This window comes from Perca flavescens, chromosome 23 (assembly GCF_004354835.1).
Source record: "Perca flavescens isolate YP-PL-M2 chromosome 23, PFLA_1.0, whole genome shotgun sequence".
Taxonomy (NCBI): domain Eukaryota; kingdom Metazoa; phylum Chordata; class Actinopteri; order Perciformes; family Percidae; genus Perca; species Perca flavescens.
The window spans coordinates 20,814,422-20,834,625 of NC_041353.1; the positions used below are offsets into that span (position 1 = coordinate 20,814,422).

The window sequence follows — 20,204 nt, forward strand, 5'->3', positions numbered from 1 at the left end:
AAGAAAGTTCTGTGGCATTCATTGTTTGTGTTTGTTCATGTTTCACAAAGAGTTTAACCTGAGTCAGACCGACAACAAAGATAGAAATATTATCACATCCATACAGGGATAGTAGTATACAGTTGTTAAAACATAATAAAATATATGACACACTGGTATCAGATTGGTACTCGGTATCGGCCGATACGCAAGTTCAGGTATCAGAATCTGTATCGGGAAGCAGAAAATGGTATCGGGCCATTTCAAATTATTAGTGGGGTAATTTACGAGATACAAACGTGGATCCATTAGCGCCTGCACTAAGCTAACCACCTGATAATGCTATCTCGACCAACGTTATAACAAGGGAAAAAAGCTTCTGGGGGGTTGTCTGGCTCGAGGTCAAGGTGCAAAGCAGCCGAGGGTGAAATTACTCTGAACCATCACTTTAACGATGGCTCAATTCCATCAAGTGTCCCAGTAAGCTATTTCAGTGAGTCAACATGCACAATACCAGGGCCTCTCCTAAGTGGAATGCAGCCATCATTAATGGTTTGGAATACATCTGTACTTTTCCTACTATGCCATGTCAACATGTCTGCCACGAAAAAGGTCTATTAAAGGCAAGACAGAATGTCAGACCCATGAGCCACTCAGCAGGTGTACCATTACCATGGCAACCTCTAATTGCAGGTGGTGACACACAGCTCATTGAGATTTGCTAATTAGACTGCTTCTCTGACCTCTATGGAGGCTGCATGTTGGATTCTTAACTGAGGTGACACACACACACACACACACATGCACACAAAAAGGCTAATATAAAAACATTTTATTGAGCTATTTACCTCAAACGAATTCAGACTTGATCGCCGCAGATTCCGTGTAGCCCTCACGATTGAGGGATTATTTTTGAATTAGTCTGTACATTGTTTTTTTAAGGAAAATCCTGCATTCCATACATTTAAGCTCATACAAGTCTGCACATGTAACTCTCATTTCAATACATGTCATTGCTTACTTTTATATGTTGCCCTTTTCTATTATTCCAACTCTTCATACTCCTTCAGCTGCTCCTTTTATACAAAGTTAAGCCAGCGATCCAGGCATTTTTTTTTTAAGCGATGCTGTTCAGCTACCTGCTATACATGAAGCAACGCAGCCCAGCTTTTCAAGCAATGCAGTTTAGCTTCTGACTGTCCATCAGTCAGGTTTTCGGCAGCCAGCAATCCCACCGCAACCTCTCCAGAAATTGCATTCTCTAGCTTTTTTATTGCACTACACTATAGCAGAGCAGATGGCCTGACATTCATTTAAATATCTGTATTTGCAATAAAGCAATATGTGAACTCCTCAAATGAGGAGAAATGTAAACAGGGTTTGTCATTCAGTAAGCTCGGTTAGAGTTATTTCTCTCGTCTAAAACCAGAAATCCGTAAAACTTTTAGTCTTGCTTGAAATCTACATTCAGGATCTGAAGACATACGCTGTTGAGAGTCCAAAGTGGTAGAAACTATCTGGAGAGAGAAAAAGAAAAAAAAAACGTAGCAAAACCCACTGTCAAATGTTCAAGAGGACATCCGTTATGAATGCAGACACAATGGGCCCTGTGTACACTGTGTGGCCCTGCTGGGTGCAGTTCATCTACTGTCCACTAGCAGGTGCTGGTCTGACATGGCAGGAGGAAGGTATGAGGGTCCAGTATCATGCAGGAAACCCAGCGCTCCTCTCCTTCCTCCACTGTGCAGTGAAAACCAAACACCAGCTGATAACCTGGGAATAAGAGAAACTATATGGTAAGGCCTGTTAACACTGGGAAACATACAGCGTTACACTTGAAATGTTTTCATTTGAATTTTTACACAGCTGAGGTCTTAGGATGCAACAACTCTGAAAGGCACAGCTATATACATTTTCCTTTAAACATGTTTTTTGCTTTCCTTTCTTCCAACTTGATTTCGGCATCTTAAAATCTATTTTAAATAGTTTGAAACTATTCTAGCATGAATTCAGTAGCTTTGATATGTTTTACAAGGTGAAATACCTTGATTTAATTTTTAAAATGTGTGGACTCAAGCTGAAAAGAGTTCCAAAACAGAATGCAAAAACTTCTCTTTAATGAACCTAACCTGTACACATCTTAAAACGTACTCATTCAGTCTTAACCATTAGCTTTCGTTGCTACACCTCAAGCTTTCTGCTCCTGCATGGCACATACAAATAATGATAAAAGTGGCAGATTTAAAATGCACAATTCTTAGTAATGTTTTTGAAAAAAATGGGTCCTTGATTTCAGACAGAGGTAGACAAAAGCAGACTTCTCATTACTAGCCACTGGCCGTCGGTGTCAGCTGTCGCTCTTGGATTTGATTTTCTATAGCTAGTTAGCAAATTAAGCTAACGTTGTATCCACAAATTCAAATGAAAACCCTGTCTCTGATCAATTTTTCCAGCTTACTTTTATCATCATTCATTATGTAAAAGACGTCTTAAATATGCACTGTACAGAGCTAACAGACTGAGGCTAAATCTGCATGTCCCAGGAAAAAATTAAGTCATTAAGTTATAAGCCTGTGTCAATTGTACTAAATTGTTCTTGAATTGTAGTGTGAAGCTAGTTAGTTCGAATAGCCCTAGGAGCTTAACATATTCATATCTTTAAACACTATGTTTTCATTTTTAATTTTACAAGAGAAAAGGCTTTGGGTGAGCACTAATTGAGGTGATAAAATACGCTATCTTTGGTAACAGCAGCTGGGGTTTCTGGAGTGTAACTTCCCCAAATCCAATCAAGTTCAGGACAGAGCTGCTAACGTTAGCCTAAACTCTGATAGCTTCCAGGACCGACTTCCGCTCAGTGGGCAAATCCTGCAGATCAAACCCCACACAAGTCATGAACAGAGCTGAATAATCTCCTGTACAAACTGTTTCTGAATCTCCGGCTGTACCAGTTGGTGTATTCAGGGCCATTCCTTGTTTTGGACCCTGTCTTTGTTCTTCTTCTCGTTTTTCTCCTTCTGCAGTCTCTCCAACTCGGCCTCATACATCATCTCCTGGATCAGGTATTTCTCTCGCCGCATTCTATCCCGCAGGTCCTTGGGGAGGTCGGGGATCAGGTACGCGATCAGGGTTTTGATGGTAAAGACCATGTGCTGGAAAAACAGTAGTAGTACGTTATTACAAATGCCAGAGCCCTACCTCCACAATAAAAACAAAACACATACTAAAGTGATAAAGGGGGAAACACCAAACAATACCAATTGAATCACTCACTGTGAGATGTAGACAGTCGGTTAATGGTTAGTCATAAACTAGCTTAGAAAGGGAGTTTGATTGGTTAACAAAGTATATGAATATTGTTTGAGCTTCCATCTTGGGTTGGGCACCTGAATGCCTGCATTGCTCACTGGTGCTCCAAAATGGACGTTACAAGCAGCAGCAGGTAACGTTAGCCTGCCGTTAGCTAGTAGCTGGCTTAAACACAGTTAAAATGCTGACAGCAACAGTCTAACGTCTGGCTTTATTTCACTCAAAGTATTCCAACACTTGGACATACAACAGTCAGTAGCTAAAGACACAGAATAGACTAGCTGGTACCGTGGCCACTGTCGCTGACAGGATTTAATGGTGCATTCAATTGCACCTCATAAGCTCATGGTGTTTTAAAGTACCCTTCTGCCATCTAATGGTTATTTTTGTTGTTTAACAGCAATTGACTGTTGGGATAAATTATTATTACATTTTAAATAAATCATTTAAATTTCAGCATAGCAATAAACAAGCCGTTCTTTAATGTTGTATTGTGCTCTTCTATTTTTAAAGTATCGATTTAGGCACCAGACACTTTTTGAAACCCAACCCTACTTCCATCTATTGAGCAATAAAAAAAAGCAGAATAAGGACTATTTTTTGGTTGATGAAATGGCAAATGCCTCTTTTCTGTTCCTGTGTTTACCCGAGTGTACTGTTTCATATTTATTATTTTATGCCCAACAAAACAGTTTTTTGTAGTCCTTTGGCTCGACAGTATGTGACAGTAAAGCTGAAGCGAGTTGTTAGTAGCGCAATAATGAAAAGTCAAGTCAAGGCAGCTTTATTGTCAATTTCTTCACATATAATAGACATGCAGAGGAATCGAAAGTTCGTTTCTCACCATCCCACGGTGAAGAATAAAGCAATGCATCTAGAATGTTATGCTTTAAAATGACCTTAACAGCAGCATATGCTCATGTCTGAGAGAGAGAGGAAGTTCAGGATGACACAGGTGATGTAATTAGTACAATGCTAACCCTAAACCAAAACAGTAAAGTTGCAGGCTTTAAAACCAAAGCAATGAGCTGACAGATGCTATATACAGAACACTATGTAGAGATTTTCTGTGGGTTTTGTCACTACAAGAGAAACCCGTCAACATTACACATGGTTATTTAAAATCATTAAGCACAGGTTTAATTGTTTTCAGAAACACATTTTAAATGGGAATGTGGACTAGGCTAAACAAGGTGAATTTGAACCACTGTGTAGCTGCTTAATGGCAGTGTGTGCACACGGCACTGAACTGAGGCTGCTGATAAAAGCTGAAGCAGGCCACAGATATCATGTAGTTTGGTGCAATCAGGGGAAAAATAGACAAAACAGGGGAGGCATAAATGTCCACAAACAGAATATCAAAAACCTTAAAGTGAACAGCATGTGGTGAAATGAGGTCTACTGCATTTTCTTTGTACATGAGAAACTCCCTAGTCTCAAGAACTGATTTCACCATGTTGACATTTTGATGAGTTGAAATGAAAAAATGAAGTTGCTCATGTCGAAATATTTGTCTTGCTATTGGTAGCAACTGGTATTCATAATCTAACTGATCTGGAGGGCTGTAACAAAAGATTATTGTCACTGTTGATTAATCTGTCTAATATTACTCAATTACTATGCAGAAAATTGAGAAAAATGTTGATCAGTGTTTCCCAAAGCCCAAGATGACGTCCTCAAATGTGTTGTTTTGTCCACAATTCAAAGATATTCAGTTTACTGTAACAAAGGAGTGAACAAACTAGAACATATTGACATTTAAGAAGCTGAAATCAGAGAATATTATTATTATTAATATTATTTACTCAAACCAATTATTCGATGATGAAAATAGTTGCCGATTAATTTAATAGTTGATCACTAATCGATTCATCTTTGCCGCTCTAATAATCCATGTCCTTACTGACAGACATGGATTTAAACCTTTCACACATGTACTGCAGCTCTAAAATGAATTGGACATTACCCGGAGGAGCTGTTTTTGAGAACGAAAATGTTTGAATCAGGTGGTCCGGACATTAAACGGACTTTACCCTGCCAGCTCCCTAGTACAAAATGTCTGTGTAATTACTGGAAGAAAACAAAAATCCAAGGGTGAAGAAGATGGGTTATTTACACAAAGACGGCAACGAAGATGTGTACCTGGAGAGAAGATTTCTCAAAACAATTTTTTAAGAGAGTCAACTTGAGTTAATGTGATTTAAAAAGTGATTTTAAACTAAAAAAACTAAAGCTAAAGCTCATATTGTTTTTCTTTACTAAATCCTTAAATCACTGAGGGTGTATAATAGTTCTGTCAGATAAGGGAGAATGTAATGTAAAAGCGAAACATTAAATACATAGATCAAGTAAAATCCATCTTTGGTACAAAAGTAATGACAGAGAAAATAAAGTCACGTCAACACCGGCAGACCTCTTTTATTAGCTGTAAACAAATTAAAGCAAAATGTCATTGAAGATGTAGATGGGCAGTAATGGGTGGAGACAGAAAGGTAAAAAAAAAAACATTGACAAAACAATATAAAAGAATCCATTTCGTGTCATTTGTCACAGATTAAAAACACTGACCTCGAACACAATGATGAATGCAAGCCGGGCCGCCAGGACGTGCCAGAACTGTAGAGTGTATGCGTAGGGCTCGGCAAAGTCTGGAGGCTCCCTGTAGTCACGATACCTGGTGGGTCCAACACATGAGTTCAAAGGTCATCCCAAAGTAGCAACAGAAAAGATTCTATATAACAGAAGACGCATCATTACACGCTGTTCCAATGGTATGATAACGGTACACACTTCCGGTCTCCTTAACAGGGCTGGGTGAATACCAAGGCATTTTTTGATACTCCATGCTAAGGAGGCAATTTGGTCGGTGCCTAAGAAGTATAGAATTCGGTAAGCAGCCCTACGCCTAAATGGGGGTGGCATCTTTGGAAGGTGTTATTTGCATAATAAGATGCATAATTTATTGATATTTTCTTTTGCTAACATTAGATATTTAGGCAGCTTAAAGCCATATTTAGCATTACAAATTAGTTTTGTTAAGGCGTTCGTGAACGTCAGTTGACGTTAGCTTATCCATGTTGCCAGATTATGCGAGAGTTTGTTCCTGAGACAAAACAGGTCTCGAACAAAGTAAATTTGCTCCTGATTTGTCTGTCTAAAAAAAAATTTTTGTGTCAGAATGTTCTGGAGATATGTGGTTTTTAAGAAAATAGGTCCAATATTTACTTTGGTGAGTGTGGGGCGAAATAATTGCACATAATCTGAGTCCACATTCACTTCTCCCATTGGAATCAATACACTCAGGACCTGCCGCTAGTCTCCTAAAGAGGCGTGGCAGTGGTGAAACCCACGCGACAACGATACAGGAAGTGACTCCGAGTTGGGATTCTACACCGTCTCTGGTAGCACTCATGCAATCGACTCATGTCATAATTCATATGACATGAGTCAACAGAGAAATCAGTTTAGCTCAGGGTGCTGACACCATCTGTACGCATACAAGCAAAAACAAGTGTTAAATGTAAATTCAAGCTTCAAAATAACTTGTGTACAAAATATGTTTTTAGCTTGAGGTTGTCTTCTGTATAATGTGATTAAAATTTTATGTAGAGCTAAGTAAGAGTCTGTGTGTTGGTTTAAGTGATAAATTAACACACACACACACGCGCACACATGCTTAGGCAATCCTTCCTGGGTTGCACAAATGCTTGCAGCCAAATCCTGTTAAATCCTGTTTCTTTTTTAGGCTTAACAGACACTTATAAATATATATAAATAAAAACTGTAATCGTGGCTCGGTAACAGAAAAAACATATGATTTGGTGACAGTTTGTGTTTGATGAGCACTGAACGCTGTTGTACACGTACACACGTACACACACACACTCACACCCCCTACCTGCAAAACTTGACAGCTTGTCCAAAAAGCTCGGAGCCATTAGTCCTGTACTGTGATCTTCTCTCAAAGTCAGACACCCGGAATACTGAAAGACTGGCGTTGACGTAACCAATCATACACCTGAGGAACAAATAAGAAATCATTTTATTCAACACTTGCAGTATCGAAAACAGGAACAAAACTAGAAGTCAAGAGTTCAGCTTGGAGGTTATTTTTTCGGTTCAGTTTGTCTGTGTGTTCGTCGGCAGGATTATGGAAAAATATTGGCCCGATTTCCATCAAACTTGATTAGCTGGTATATTTCGGAGCGAAACCAAATCATGGTTACACGGATACACTCATAATTTTTTTATGAACATGAAAAGGGTTTCCCCCAGAAAAGCTGTTTAGCCTGGTGGCTAATTAAGATAGCGGCTGGTTTCTGTGATAACAGAATCATTGACGGAAATTTCAAAATTAAGAATTTCAAAAAGCTATAAGACAGATTCCATAGGGCCCTACATTAAGTCAGAGCCAAGTGGAGATTTGAAAAGTTTTCAATCATTTCAAGAAGTCTTAAAATATATATATAAAAAATGTCGCCAGTGGCTTAGACCTGGTGGGGGGCAACTTAGGCCCAGTGGGCCACCATGCTTGCAATACACTAGAGGGAAACACCGATTGCAATATGGGGCATGGCCTTGGTGAAGGTCTGCGCTGTCCGAGAGCCCTTCTAGTTGGTGACTAACATTAACTACAATAAAACAAATGGACTGTTAAATCATCACTCACCCCTCCCCTGCTCGACCCTGACCAGCACAAGGTCCATACTTGTAGGCGTAAACAAGGCGAGGAATGAAGTCTGAGGTAACGGCGATGACAAAGGCGTTGGTGATGACGGACAAGATGCCGATGCCCTCCAGAATGCCATACCAGATCCCTGCCACAAGCACACACAATTAGGCATGGCATTGTACCTAAGAACCATATAAAACAGGGAGGGACACTTTAAAAAAAGTACAACACAGTCCTTCACAGTAATTCACCTATGTCTTTGGCTTGTGAGGGCAGAGGTCGCCGCCACTGTGTGACAAACTTGTAGGCGTCCAAACGAATCTCGATGACGTTGTTGAGCAGCGCTAAGAGAGGGGCCAGAGGGAATGCTGCCACAAAGATGGTGGTGAAGCCAAACTGTAGAACTGAAACAAACACAAAAACAAATTTTGGGATTGCTCCAATGCCGCCGGAAATTCCGCCGGATGTCCCTCATTTCGGCCGGATGTCCCTCACCTTCCTCTTCCTTTGTGTTGGCGTTCTAAACTCTGGTGGATTTGTGAGGACTATGGTTAACTGCTCCTCAGATCTCTGCAGGGTAAATCCAGACAGCTAGCTAGACTATCTGTCCAATCTGAGTTTTCTGTTGCACGACTAAAACAACTTTTGAACGTACACATGTTCAACCAAAACAAGTTCCTTCCCGAGGCTATTTAGCAGAAGAACCGTTGCTCTGTCCGGAGCTTAGCGCCGCCCAAGACGATTGTAATTGGTTTAAAGAAATGCCAATAAACCAGAGCACATTTTTCTCCCATCCCAGAAAAGACTAGTGTGGACTAGCCAGACCCTCCTCTCTCCAGTGCTGTGGAGGAAGGTGTGGCAATGTGAGTCTATGTTTCTGGCCAGTTGATAAATGTAAGTCCAATATTCCCTCTCCTTTTAGCTGTGTTTTTGCTCCATAAACTCCCGAGGGGAATATCTGGTTCTGCTAATTGCTCTAAAATGGCAACTAGCTAATCGCTAACTTTGTCTATCTGTTGTTTGGTGCCGGGCAGGTAGTGTACAGTGGAGTTTGTGAGAGCCGTTTTGCTGAAAGCAGTGGCCTGCTGCATCTGAAAACACATAGCAGTGACAGTAAAGCAAAACAGTAAAGTTACGAGTTGGGAAAAACTGAAAAATAAGATAAAAGATGCTAAAATGCTGAAGGAAAATACACAGTCGAGTGATAATTCTGTGGGGGTTCGTCACTACAAGCAACCCCCTTCACATTACACATGATGACTTTTTTCCAATGCCAAAAAAAAGAAGAAATTCATTAGTGCAGCTTTAACTTTTTAGTATAACCCACTCAGTCACAAATTTATGATGTCATCACCCAAAAAATCTTTTTTGAAATCCTCAAATTAAATCCTCAATTTGGCTATATGTAGTTATGGTGCCATTAGATTGCTGCTAGGCTGCCCCTTTAATACAGGTGCTGCCTCCCTTTGTGTGGGGCAAGCAGGAGAGTTTTTGGTTGTTGTTTTGAAAGACTGAACACCAACTTTTTGTTAAAAAAGCTAGACATTTACTTACTCTATGTTTTCTATATTTTCTTTATGTATAGTTCCTATATCAATTAACAAAGACAAAGAGTTGATTTGTTTGGCTGAATGATAATCATTGAATGAGGTACAACACCTGATTACTGGCCTGAGTACTGACCTGATTGGCCAGTTTGAACTGGAGAGGCGGGCTCTCATCCTTTATGTGTGAGTAGAGTGAGAGAGAATTGACTGGAAGAGTGGCACCACAACTGTTTGAGCAGGGTACAGAGGAGGACCCTATGTGTTTTCTGTGTCTACCACTTTTTCCCAGCAAACCTTCCTGCTGGCGTGATGTTTTATCATCCTTAGCTACAATGCATCTTACAGCAGCCAACAAATATAGATTGATGCAGAATATTTTGTGGTAACATCGATCTTTTCTCAATACATTTTGGACTTTACAACACTGGAGTTATTGGAAATGTTTGGCTTGTATAAGCCGGAAACAAATCTACACAGCTGACACTGGAATCTCTACAAATAGGCTAACACTAATACTATTAGTGCAGCCTAATCTGTATATGCAACTGTGCAGAAATACCGGGTTGAAACAGAATGAATAGACATGCAAAAAAATAAAAGCTGCGCAGCATTCAAATGTTGATTTAGAGTTCAAATGTCAACGTCATGAATGAAGCATCGGACTATTCGGTACAGCCCTTGAGCGTGTGGAAAAGCTCCCAGCCTAAATTTAATCCACAGCAAATCAGTGTCATGGTTACATAACATGCACTGCAGCTACTGGGTCACCAAATGGGAAAAAAAAAAAAAGTTGTATTGTTCAAAAACTTACTAGTATGGTAGATTAAACCGTGGAGTGCATGGAATAACCTTCCACCTGATATCTAAGTTTGGGGCACTTACATAGGTAAAGTTTTTACTATGTGTGCTAAACATGTAAAGGAAATGTATGAATTGCACTTCAACATACTCATTTCTAAGTATTCATCAAAGAGTCCGTAGGCATTCATTGGCTGTAGGTTGTAATCCCTCTCCCACTGTGGGAAGCTGGCCTTGGCTTTCTCTCCGTGCTCTCTCCTCAGCCTCCGCCGGGTCCACCAGTTCTGGATCAGCCTAGCAATACAACAACAGAACAAACCACAACAGAAACAAGCGGATCTAATTTCATCTGCTATTACTCAGGAGTCAGGAGAACAGTCGACTGGCACTGTATCTGACTGAGGATATTTACTTTAGTTCTTTTCATTGTTAAATAACTCACGGGTAGCCGAGCTCCATAAAATTGTTCCAGGTCTGTTTTAGCACCATGATGATCCCCATCTGCAGACAGAGGTCAATGAGACAGCCACTGGGGTGGCACTACAGAGAGAGAGAGAGAGAGAGAGAGATAGAGATCTCAAACTGTAGCCCTAGCTAACAATGGCACTCTGCATTGCTGTAGAAAAACTCCTCATTCTTCGGACAGGTTTTGTAAGCATCGCTCACTGTGACTCAAATTTGTATGTAGTGTGGTACACAGAAAGTAGTGACAAAATTGGGTATACTGAAGAATTTTGTGTGCTGTTGATACACTATTCTCCCACAGTGCTACGCACAGCTGCAACATCTTACAATACATTACAAATGATGGTGAAACAGCTCAAGAAAGATCTTAGAAAACCCCAAAAATAGGTATATAAATTTTTGCTTTCTCTTTGTGAATTTTTAACTAGCAGAGACATTCCAAAAATGTACTTTGATTGACGTCCAACTGCACACATATTGTATCATTTCCTGTTATTTTCTTGAGTCTTCTCCTGTCCTGCAGGGAAAACAGGTTATTCCACTATGTAATATTAATAAAGATATCCATACCTGTCAGTAATAAGTAGCAAAATGACGATCCAGTGCACAATTACATTCATACTAGTGCAATAAGGGCAAAGTGACATTGTATTAATTTATTTCACTTATTATTTTAGAACGTGTTGTTGGCGGTGGTTTGTTTCAGGGCAATTATTTTTGTCATCGATTAATCTAACGATTCTTTTTACGATTAGTCTATTTTGGGCGGCCCGCTCCCACCTGCAGTAACGTTTAAAATGCCCGCTCCCTCTGGGACCCGTGGGATCCCAATCCCAATAAAGTCCTCTACTGTATACAATTAATACTGTATGTCATATGAAATTTTACAGAACACGCACAGAATTTGTTTTAATGTTTTGCATCTGTGAGCAGCTTCTCCATTTCCTTTTTGCATTGCATTGTGGGAGAATAGTGTTGATCAACAACACAACCAAAAATCAAGTTTTTTTTAGTATCTAATATTGTTTTTCTGATGTGAGCACACGACAAACTCTAGACCTGCTTCAAATTAGTTTGTATAAAACTCACTGTGCTTTTGTGCATCTATTGGTCGTCATTTCCATCTTTCTATATTCCATTGGAAAATGTTAAAGTGTGTCTTGTATTCGATTCCTAGTTTAAAATGGAATTGTTTTACAATCCTGATTAAGGGTCCTTTTTAAACTAATAAACATGTTGTAATTTTCTTCCTTCCAACATTATTATAAAGCATTATACTGGCACTTTTGCAAGCAAGCAGATTGCAAGCGCAGGTCTTCGACATCAACATGACTTTATAATATAATGTTTTGTTGTAAGCAAGAACACACACGTATCCATGCAGCTTTTATCAGCCTCACAAATGTTCATAAAAGCCACTAATCTCTTCGAGCACCATCATGTTTCTGCATGGCCCCAGAAGGCTGACTGAGGCTGCACTTGTACAGTAGATGTCACATTAGAGACTTTTTTTTTTTCCATTTCTATTTCAGCAGCCATGGAAACAACAAGTGGGGACACATTAGCTCAGCACCTAAAAGCGCCAGCTCAGGCCTTTTGTCCCCTCAGACCACTTCAGTGTGTTAGTTCTCCGCATGTTTCCATAAGTACTGCTGGCAGTGACGCTCACTGCTGAGAGGGGTTAAATGCCTGTGCTTGGGCATGCAATAATAGCTTAATGTCCAATTTAGAAAAAACTTAGATCCATAATGCTTTGCTGTTATTCCCCTGCGGGAACGCAAAGTAATTACTCACTTCTTCCAGTTTCCAGCGATTGATGAGGCGTAGATATGCACCAGGCCGGCCTGTAAATCTGTCAACCCGGGGGGAAAAAACTGTAGCTTTTAAAAAATAAACTTGTTTTTCTTATGTCATATGGCAGATTAAATATCATGCAACATCAGCAGACCTTGCAATGTAGATGTGTTTAATATCTACTGTGACATATTGATATTTTCTGAGTTTTTTTGTAATCATTAATTAAAAACAATGGAGATACAGTGTCACAAAAAAAATCAAATAGTGGACAAACTTGCCACACATCAGGCTTTTTGTCCCAAACATATCTCAAATCAGGTTTGTTTAACACTGAATGGACTTAAAACTGTAAATGTCTTGGACTTGGATGCCATAAAACAATGTACTCTAGATTTTCTAATCTCCATATTGAGAGATTATACTCCTGTGTGGAGTTTTCTAACGCACATAACTGGTTAACTGTAAAAGCTGAGAATAGTTTGTGTCAATATTTCTTGTGGTGTGCCTCAAGGCTCTGTCTATTTGTCTATTTAAAAAACATTGTGTCTTGTTACACAGATGACACACACATCTACATTTGTATTTCATCCAAAGACTTCAGTTAGGTTTTTTTAGGGAATTACATTTAGAAACACATTGCTTTTCAGAGTTCTTATATTATGTCCCATAGTCTTGTATACTGTTCCAGTCCATTACATTCAGTGTCAACAAACGGCAATATGCGTGAAAATCTAAACTCAACATTAAAATGCATTGTTGTTCATGAACATCATAAGAAAGAGAAACACAATGACGGTGTTGTATGTAACAGTGTTGTCTGCATCCCCTAACCCTCCATCACCCTTAACCCAACCCCACTTTGCAAAACGGTTTGTTTGGATCTCGAAAGGCAGCAACGATCATGGGTATTTCTCTCCCCATTCATGTTTTTGCTTTTAGGCTAGGCTAAGATACGAACAAAAACAGGAAAACGGGACCGGATTCCCAATTCAGGACAACTGTTCGTAATTCCGGACTTTCTGACATTGTTTCTGGGTGTCTGGTCACCCTACATGTTGTACTGTATTTGTGAGTTCTTCAGGACTTTCTCACCTTCCCAAGAAGAAGGCGATGTAGAAAGTTGAACTGTTGAGGTTGACGAACTGAAAAAGGAACATCTTGAGGGTAAAGCTGTTCTCCCACTCTGACTCTGTCCTCGGCTGTTCTGCGGTGGCACGGACAGAAAGCAGGATCGGTGACGTAAACTGAGGATTGTTCAGTACTGAGCCAGCACCAATGTACAGTAATCAAGTCTGCATCACCCTAGCTCTGCCGGTGCAGTCAACTTACCTAAATTAGTGAGAAGAAGAGCAACCTTTTCATAGAGCTGGAACAAAATACAATGTTGGAGGCCATTAGTGAGGGAGGAAATTAAATTGATTGTAAATGTGTCATTGATTAAAGGGACCCTATTATACTCATTTTATAACATTACTTTATAAATATTGTTTAAGTAGTTCTACATTGTTTTGTACATTGCGTTTGTACATTCTTTCCTTTATTTTTTGAATATTTGTTCTTGTATTCTATCCTATTTATTATTTCTTGTATATTCTGTATGTGTGCTGTGTCTGATATTTTGCTGCTGTAGCCATGAAAGTCTATCTTATCTAATTTTCAGCGTCATATTTGTACTCTGGGGTCTACTAGAATAGGTTTCTATTGGGAAACTATTGGGTAACACTTTACTTGAAGGTATCTACATAAGAGTGACATGACACAGTCATGACACATGAACCCTAACCCTAACTTTACCCTTAACCATAACTTGTCATGACAAAAACCGAATGACACTTACTAAAAGAAGCGTTATGTCATAAACGTTTGACTTGTTTATAATGTTTTTGACACGTTCATGACAGTGTCAAGTCACTCTTATGTAGATACCTTCAAGTATAGTGTAACCGACTATTCAAGTAAATAGTCAAGTTTTGAAAGTCTGATAGCAGCACCTATGAAATATGAAAAAACTCGGTTGGCATTCTCAATCAGTAACATCACTAACTGAGGAATTTCAAACCGGAATGTGGGCAAGGCGTTTTAGGCACTTGAGAAAAAGTACTGTCTGGGTTTTCTTGTACTTTATACATATATTACATACACAAAAAACTACATAACACACTAAAAGACAGTAAAAATCCCAAAAATTATAACAGGGGCTCTTTAACAACAGCCTATAGGAAGCACATAAATGTAGTTTTTACATAAAACAACATCCTGTATTTTTGTGTCTTAGTTGGGACGAGTTCTCACATACCGCTTCCCCCCTGCACCACTGCTGCTGAAGGGCAGCACGCACTCACCACGTTGAGGAGCATGATCATGCAGAAGTTGATGCAGACTGCCGTTCCCGTGGTCGCCACCTGAGAGTTGTTCCTGATCAGAGCCCAGCCGAAGGCGGCGAAGGTGCTGACTGTGATCACGCGGTAAATGACGATGCCGAACACAGCGGCGATCACCACCAATATCTGTGACATCAGAGTGTTAGGTTGAGCGGTGTGCGCTTTGGTATTGATATTAGTAGCATGGATGTATTATATTGACTGGGCCGTGGATCCTAAAATGGCGGCCATTCATGTCAATGGAGTTGCTCGCGTGGCGCAGTGGTTCTCAACCTGCGGGTCGAGAGATCATTTCTGGGGGTCGCCAGATGGTTGGGGAGAAAAAGAATGAAATAATATGCTGTATTCTAGACTGGGGAATGGCTTTTTACATTACTGTGTGAGTTTGGTATATTCCATGTGCTTTATTTAGAGCGTTATTTCTAAATCAGGAGATCCTGTAACACAGAATGGGGGCTGAAGATGGGTGAGGGTGAGAGAAAGTCACAAACGCATCAAAAATCCACAGAGCCTGGAGCACATTGGGCAAGGCTGGTATCCAGCTGCTAAAACTAAAACCGAACTGTCATTACAGCGAAGCATTATTTGTGTACTGTATTAATCATTTGAAAGGAGCCAGTTGAGGTGGTTCGGGCATCTGGTAAGGATGCCCCCAGGGCGCCTCCCGAGGGAGGTGTTCCAGGCACGTCCAGCTGGGAGGAGGCCTCGGGGAATACCCAGGACTAGGTGGAGGGATTATATCTCCAACCTGGCCTGGGAACGCCTCGGGATCCCCCAGTCAGAGCTGGTTAATGTGGCTCGGGAAAGGGAAGTTTGGGGTCCCCTGCTGGAGCTGCTCCCCCTGACCCGACACCAGATAAGCGGATCAGCCCGGGGGAAGTCTAGAAACAGCTGTTTACACCGGTTTGCAGCTCTCTTTCTCTCGTTGTCGACGTTATTCTCATCCTCATTATTCTGGGGGGTTGCGAATCGAAAAGGTTGAGAACCACTAGCTTGAAGCTTCCAGGTTTACTTTCGTCATATACGACCCACTGAATATGCGCAGTAGTGTTTTTCCCGTTGGTGCCACCCGCAAATCCCCGCTCTGTCTATAGACTTTATATGGTGGCAAACATTTTTTTTCATCACCAGTTTTTAAATCGCTTTTTCCGGCTAGAAGGAAGTTGTTTCATATATAAAGTTTTACAACCATCTTTTTTTAAAATGGTGGCCTGTGGGGAAAATCCTTTCTGGGTCACTGTTCCTGGGGGCCTAATTGGTAGAGACTTCTTTCTTTTTGGCTGGCTGGTAGTGGGTGGGGCTTGGTTCAGGTGTTATAAGGCTGCTACACCCTTGAGAGTGAGAGACTTGACTTTGGCTATGAGAACTGAACACCTACTACCCAGCTATATTTCTTTATTGGACCAACCACCACAGTGGTTGAATTGAGAACAGTCAACTGACGCCGTCTGGGCTAGCCGCTCGTAGCTAGCAACTTTTGCTGACTGGAGGTAAGCCCACACACAACTCCCTGCCAGCCAGCCTTTTCTTTCTAATGCACACTTTATTTTAGGGAATGAACTCACCCTAGACACGCCAAGAGCCAAACTGTCACTCTAGTAACAATAGTGACATGCCAAAATACCACTACGAAGATTAACAATAAATATTAACACTAGATTGCACTTGCACTGTAACAATTTGTCATCAAATGCAGTCTATCAATATGATGGAAGATCAACATAAATAGAAAAGACAATATAAAATAAGTTTAAAATGGTTAACTTAATTTAATAATGGGTTTGTTTATACAGAGTTTGTTAAACTGGCTCCTATGCAAACAAATGGATGTTTGACATGATGGATTGCTAGGGAGGCAATTTGCAAAATCTACAATCAAGAAATGTGGCTTTTCATCAACACATGTGCATCCCTGAGAGGACAAAAAATGCCATTAAACAATTTATTCATATTGTTTTCCACTTTCACTGAGTTTTTAACCAACTTCAGTCCTGATCATCACTATAAAATATTCATTCCTTTTCAGAATTGTAACCCTTTAAATGCCAGATTGTTTACATAACGCTGCTGCCACAGAATTTAATTATTTTGTGTATACTCAACTAATTTTCCTGAATGGGTTCGTATGATGATAACTTATGCACACCAACTTGTATGATATCCTACGAAATTGCCCAACCACCGCTTGGTCATGTGACAACCGGTCACATGACAGTTACACTTAGCCGATAAAAGATGACTGAAAGCCGGAAACAGAGCACTGTAAGCTGTCAGTTGTTTCAGCCGTTGTTGCAGTTGAGTTTAGCCGACAAAAGGTGACTGTCAGGCAGCGACGGCAGTTAAGTTTAGACACCAAAACAACTAGGGGGAGTTTTTCCCCACAGTCTGGGTTATGTCAGTGATTAACAACAACAGTGATTTGATGCATTGCACCCTGAGGGCTTCATAATACAAAAGCAATGCCCCGAGTGGAAACCAGGAAAATATGTATTTGTCCCATAAGGCAAACATTAGAAAATGGCTCAATCTGGTGGAAAATAATAAAAACTACAACTTTGAAGCCAGGGCTCTAGATTGAAATCCTGATATAATAGAATGCACAATTTTATGCTGTAATGGCCGTGGGATCAACAATTGTGGTTTTAATGAGTTTCAATGGTGACATTTTTGTATTTTGACTACACTGTTTATTATAGGTTTATTATAGGAGCTAAAGTTGACCTTCCAAATTCTTAAAAAAAAAAAACTTGACTACCACATGCATTAACTCTGCCACAAATGTCCCTAGTGACGGCTAACATACAGTAATTAAGTGTCTAAGACGGAATAAATAAAAAGATGAGCGTGGCACACCGGCTACTTGCCATTTATTTAGCCCAGAAACTCACCATGAAGAAGATCCCGGATGCTGAGACGATGAGGCGACTGTATTTGTCAGTGAAATCCTGGTAAGGTTCAGGCTTTCCAGATATGGGGTTCATCCTCTCCTTCTTCGAGTATTTGGCCTCAAACTGGGGGCGTATTTCGTCCTGAAAGACACAGGCAAGGACAAGACACACGTGAGCAGGGAATGGAAAGGGCTTCACAAACTCTGATTAGGCTATCAGCTAGTTCAATCGGGAGAGACAAGTGAATGAATTAAAGATTAATATTTATTATAAGAGATATGTGATATATTTAAGTCTTGGCAGAAAAGTCTTTGGTGCTTAGACTCTACAGGGAAATTTGAAAGAGAGGGGCGTCTGCCCTGAGCAGCAGCACGATAAATCCCCCCATGGAGTCCAGACACTGGTGGCGGTGGTGGCTGATGATTCTGATGAGGCTCATAGGCTGAAGAAGCTGATGGAGCTGATGAAGCGGATGAATCTGATGATGAATCTGATGATGAATCTGATGATGAATCTGATGAATCGGCGAAGACTGGCGATGACGGGGAGATGGAGGTGCGCTTTGCCATTTGCGACGATTCGCACTGAAACAACAGCTGACAGCAACAGAGAGAACAGATTTCAATAGCGGAACAGCCGCAAACGTACCGCGCGCATTACACGGCATGAATGTACTTAAGGAAGAGAGAGAATCATCTTTTTAAGAGTCAGCAGCAGGGGGATAGGCGAACGATGTAGGTGTGTCGCTGTGCTATTGGATAGATGAGATCAGCTAATAAGAACAGCTGATATCATGATTGACAGCCCCAGACCATAGACTGTAAAAATAGTGGACATATCAGAAGTGACATCACCCATTGGTTTGTTGACTGCGGTTTTGAAGCATCGAGTTTTGCAATATGGCCGTCGCCATATTGCTTTTTTGATTCCCGGATGTGACGATTTTTGGACAAGAGGGTGGAGATGGGGAGAATTGCGTTACCAAGCCAGTGTTATTTATATACGCGAAGGTGCTGCGCTAGGTTAAATGCTAAAGGGGAAAAGTTGCAGATTTTCAACACTTGTGAAGCGAGTCATCCAGTGGAGATTTACCGGAGGGTAAACACAGGCCTCTGGGTACTGGCGTCATTAATCTGCATGTACGGCAGAACAGAAAATGGGCAAAATGTCCCCTTTAATCATTTTCTCTTAAGTTACCAGCTAACGCTAGCAGTAGCTAGCTAGCTTGTTTTGCAGAACTCTGACCAAGACATTTTTAGACAACCAAAATGTTCCAATCAGCATTGCTGCTAAGCCTCTGTTATGATTGACAGGTCGGCTTGTATACATGCCCTAGAGCATCTCATGCTTTATCGTCAATTTAAAAAAAAATGGGACCATAATTTACAAAATGAACATCATGCTGTATTGAAGAAGACTTGAAACTAGCAATTAAGGACATAAACTCATGAAAATGTTTACTGAAGTAGAGTCATTTTCCCATAGACTTCTATTGAAACCGACTTCTTTTTGCAACCAGTGGAGTCGTCCCCTGCTGGAAGTTAGATAGAATTCTGGTTCAAGGCATTTCCGCATTTGCTTCACTTTTCAAACCCGGAAGCTTCGTCCATTATTTTTACAGTCTATGGACCAGACAGGACAGCAAAGAAATAATGAGCATATGCATGAGAGGAGTAAATGGCAGGATGCATGAGAAATAAAACTACAGGCCTAAGGATGCATAATGATAGTCTTCCTGACTGATCTCATGCTATAGCTTAATTTCTGGTTCAAAACCCAGAATCATTAGAGTTTATTATCGCTGTATTATCTTCTTTTCTGTACAAAGCAGACTGAGACTCTGAGTCACTTTACACCCACAAACGGCAGTCTTTCAAAGAACCCGTTTACCAGTTTTGGGTATGATTGACAGACGAGGGTTGGAAGTGGATCCACAAGACAGGCATGAACGTTTAAACCCACTAAACGTTCTGACAAAACCAAATGGCAGTATGCCAACTGTGTAGGGGTCTGAGTTTGTAAGAGCATTCATTATAAAAGTGTTAAATTAGTAAATTCTTCAGTGAATCATGAAATGATTCGAGAAAGAATCCTTAGTATAACAGTCCCACCTTTTTACTGTAAATACATGCCTGTAGGCTAGAATAGACTTAAAAAAAAGTAGGCAAACATTTCTCAAGGGCAGAGCTACTGTGAAGGCAGACATATTGTCAATGTTTGAGTTGAAACGTCTTAGGGCATATCCAAAGAGTAACTAGTTAGCTAAATTAGAGAGAAAGAACTACAGACTATTAAAAATAAAAATGCGACTTTGTTTTTCACTCTTTAGGTTTATTCTCACTGCATCATTTTCACACCAGCCTTGTTT

General features: G+C 40.4%; 1 protein-coding gene across 4 annotated transcripts in view; it reads right to left on the reverse strand.

The window, feature by feature from the left end:
* Positions 1 to 462: 462 nt before the first annotated feature.
* The window catches only part of LOC114550038 (anoctamin-4), a 64,516-nt gene continuing 44,774 nt past the window's right edge, over positions 463 to 20,204 (reverse strand). The window contains exons 17-30 of one of the 4 annotated variants that reach the window (XM_028570478.1): positions 18,166 to 18,432; positions 17,837 to 17,977; positions 14,910 to 15,074; positions 13,897 to 13,933; positions 13,660 to 13,771; positions 12,565 to 12,622; positions 10,748 to 10,845; positions 10,457 to 10,599; positions 8,212 to 8,364; positions 7,958 to 8,105; positions 7,187 to 7,306; positions 5,857 to 5,962; positions 2,928 to 3,131; positions 463 to 1,752 (exon numbers count right to left, since the gene is read on the reverse strand). In XM_028570478.1, coding sequence (XP_028426279.1) covers positions 2,940 to 3,131; positions 5,857 to 5,962; positions 7,187 to 7,306; positions 7,958 to 8,105; positions 8,212 to 8,364; positions 10,457 to 10,599; positions 10,748 to 10,845; positions 12,565 to 12,622; positions 13,660 to 13,771; positions 13,897 to 13,933; positions 14,910 to 15,074; positions 17,837 to 17,977; positions 18,166 to 18,432 — 1,740 coding nt within the window. In that variant the 3' untranslated portion in view covers positions 463 to 1,752; positions 2,928 to 2,939. Of the gene's footprint in view, positions 3,132 to 5,856; positions 5,963 to 7,186; positions 7,307 to 7,957; positions 8,106 to 8,211; positions 8,365 to 10,456; positions 10,600 to 10,747; positions 10,846 to 12,564; positions 12,623 to 13,659; positions 13,772 to 13,896; positions 13,934 to 14,909; positions 15,075 to 17,836; positions 17,978 to 18,165; positions 18,433 to 20,204 lie in introns of all 4 variants that reach the window. The other 3 variants (XM_028570479.1, XM_028570477.1, XM_028570480.1) reach the window with 3 other exon arrangements.